Source organism: Palaemon carinicauda, chromosome 7 (genome assembly GCF_036898095.1).
Source record: "Palaemon carinicauda isolate YSFRI2023 chromosome 7, ASM3689809v2, whole genome shotgun sequence".
In the NCBI taxonomy this organism is placed as follows: Eukaryota; Metazoa; Arthropoda; class Malacostraca; order Decapoda; family Palaemonidae; genus Palaemon; species Palaemon carinicauda.
The window spans coordinates 143,227,381-143,229,820 of NC_090731.1; the positions used below are offsets into that span (position 1 = coordinate 143,227,381).

General features: G+C 34.2%; 1 protein-coding gene across 1 annotated transcript; it reads left to right on the forward strand.

Moving 5' to 3' along the window:
- Positions 1 to 1,644: 1,644 nt before the first annotated feature.
- On the forward strand, positions 1,645 to 2,070 carry LOC137644579 (FLYWCH-type zinc finger-containing protein 1-like). The gene has a single exon (XM_068377538.1). The coding sequence runs from the start codon at positions 1,645 to 1,647 to the stop codon at positions 2,068 to 2,070; it is 426 nt and encodes a 141-aa protein (XP_068233639.1).
- Positions 2,071 to 2,440: the final 370 nt, after the last annotated feature.

The window sequence follows — 2,440 nt, forward strand, 5'->3', positions numbered from 1 at the left end:
ATTGGTTTATTTTAGAGCTAACTGGGTAATTCTTATAAGTATATCTTTCTAATTACCTATATGATGATTTTTATTAATTTTACATTCTATCAGTTGCAGATCGGCTAAAGATGACATATGATGTCGAAAACTTCCAAATAAGACGATGGCAGTACTAATAATTTTAGTTATACTTAAATTACGATTCCCAAGAGGAACCCAACTGTAAACTATAATTGAATTTGAAATATGTAACCTTTATTTTTCAAATAAATATCAGGGTTGCGAACATAATCATATCATATCAATTACTCATTAATTTCCATCTTGAATTTTGAATATAAATGAATTAGTATCTTAACCTAATGTAGTCATGTTAGGTAAGAATGGTTCCGTGAAAGGAATAAACTTGTACAGTCAAGTTTATAAATCAAGGCTGGTATTGACTAGAGACTTCTGATCCGGCTTGGTGTAGTTATCAAATATAAGAACGAAGTATAGAGCCAGAACAAAGTATTTCAAGCTCTTGTGTATATAATGTCGATTCAGACAGACTTTACTATAGCGCAATTAGTAAACTTCAATTTAGGCTTGACTCTATTGCAGAAAACTGTTATTAGGTGAAAACAAGGTAGTCTCATCTCTCGTTAATTAATAGCAAGTTCAAGGTAAGGATAAGGTCGATATAAATACACTGAAGGTGTATGAATCAAATATACACTGAAAGTGTATGAATCAAATTAATACACTCAAGGTGTATGAATCAAATAAATACACTCAAGGTGTATGAATCAATCAGATTTAATGAATCCAAGTAAAGGAATTAAACTTTAACTGAATTTAATAGAGAAAATAAGATGCGAAACACAGGGACAATGATATACTAATATTGAATGTTTGAAAAAGTTTGTACGCATATAATTAATAACTAAAATTCAAAGAACTAAAGCACAATTCACGAATACTTCAAATTAATGATATTCGAATTCTTCACAATATTACTATTAATATTTCCATACCTTTGAAGTTAGGGTGACAAGGAGTTAGCAGGCAGTGTCAAAATGAGGAGAATGAAGTCGAAGGTCAGCTTTTCTACGGGCCAACCAAGGGAAAGGCCCGTGCCAACAACAAGTGTTGGCTTTAATACCCCAACAACGAAGGTCAGCTCCCTTAAACAAAAATAAAGATCGAAAGAAACTCTCCAACCAAACGACCCTTTAGTAACTACATCTCTGGAGCATACCTAACCTACTACATTACCAATAAATGGTGATAGACAACACGGTACGCAGACAAAATGTCGAAAGACAAAATGTCGAAGGTCAAAATGTCGACAACCAAAATGTCGACGGTCATAATGTCGACACTCTTTGAATATCAATAGACAAAATGTCGAAAGAAAAAATGATGATTGTCAGCATGCCGTTACGTTAGCCTGACAGTCTTTAAATCTTTAAATTACCTATTCAACAGCCTAAACAGTTTATTAAATCGTTTTTGCTATATAGTTTAACGAACCAGTTTAACTGCTTTTAAATAACGGTGTATTCAAATCTTATTTCTTCATTTCCTTTCTTGGAAGTCCAACGGTGTATTCAAATCTTATTTCTTCATTTCCTTTCTTGGAAGTCAGTCTTTATTATTACTTTCATAAGGCTTCCAAAAATGGAGTTTATCAAAACAAATAAAGGAGGTAAGAAGCTTGTGCACGATGGATACATTTACGTGATCGATAAGCAGAAAGAAGAAAAAATATATTGGAGATGCGAGAAACGGGGACTTTGCAGTGGAAGACTTGTTAGCAATGGTGAAGGGATATCAGTATCTCAAGAACACTGCCATCCTCCAGATTTAATGCGAAAAGAGGTGCTCAAAGTAAAAGAAGAGTTGCAAGAAAAAGCTAGTGAGTCGGAAGAAATTACTTCCTCGATAGTGAACAAATGTACTCAAAATATTCCTTGGGAAGTAGCCGGAGCTTTACCGAAAAAGGAATCACTTTCACGTACTGTGAAGAGAGTACGTAATTCTCGAAACGGTGATGAAGATTTAACTGTTACAACGAGAGGGGAAAACTTTTTACAGTACAGTTAAATTATGGTCATGTTATGAGAGAACACTAAATGGTTTACCAAGAACAAACAACATGCTTGAGGGCTGGCATAATGCTTTCAAGAGGAGGATGACAATTATCCACCCAACGGAAGAAAAGCTTCTTCGAAAACTCCGTTCTGAACAAGCAAGTACTGAAATGGTACTAGAGCAAGTTTTCCAGGGAAAGGACGTGGGGAGAAAGAACAAAAAATATACAGATGTAAACGCCAGGTTGAAAAACGTTGTTGAAGGATATGACTCTGATAATGTACTGGACTTTTTGCAGGCAATAGCTCGGAATTTATAACGATGTACTGTTATTCCACTATTAAATATTTTAACCCTTTTTAGCATGTATTAATAAAGCAAT

Coding starts and splice junctions, on each gene's coding strand:
- LOC137644579 (XM_068377538.1), top strand. CDS start 1,645: ATGGAGTTTATCAAAACAAATAAAGGAGGTAAGAAGCTTGTGCACGAT.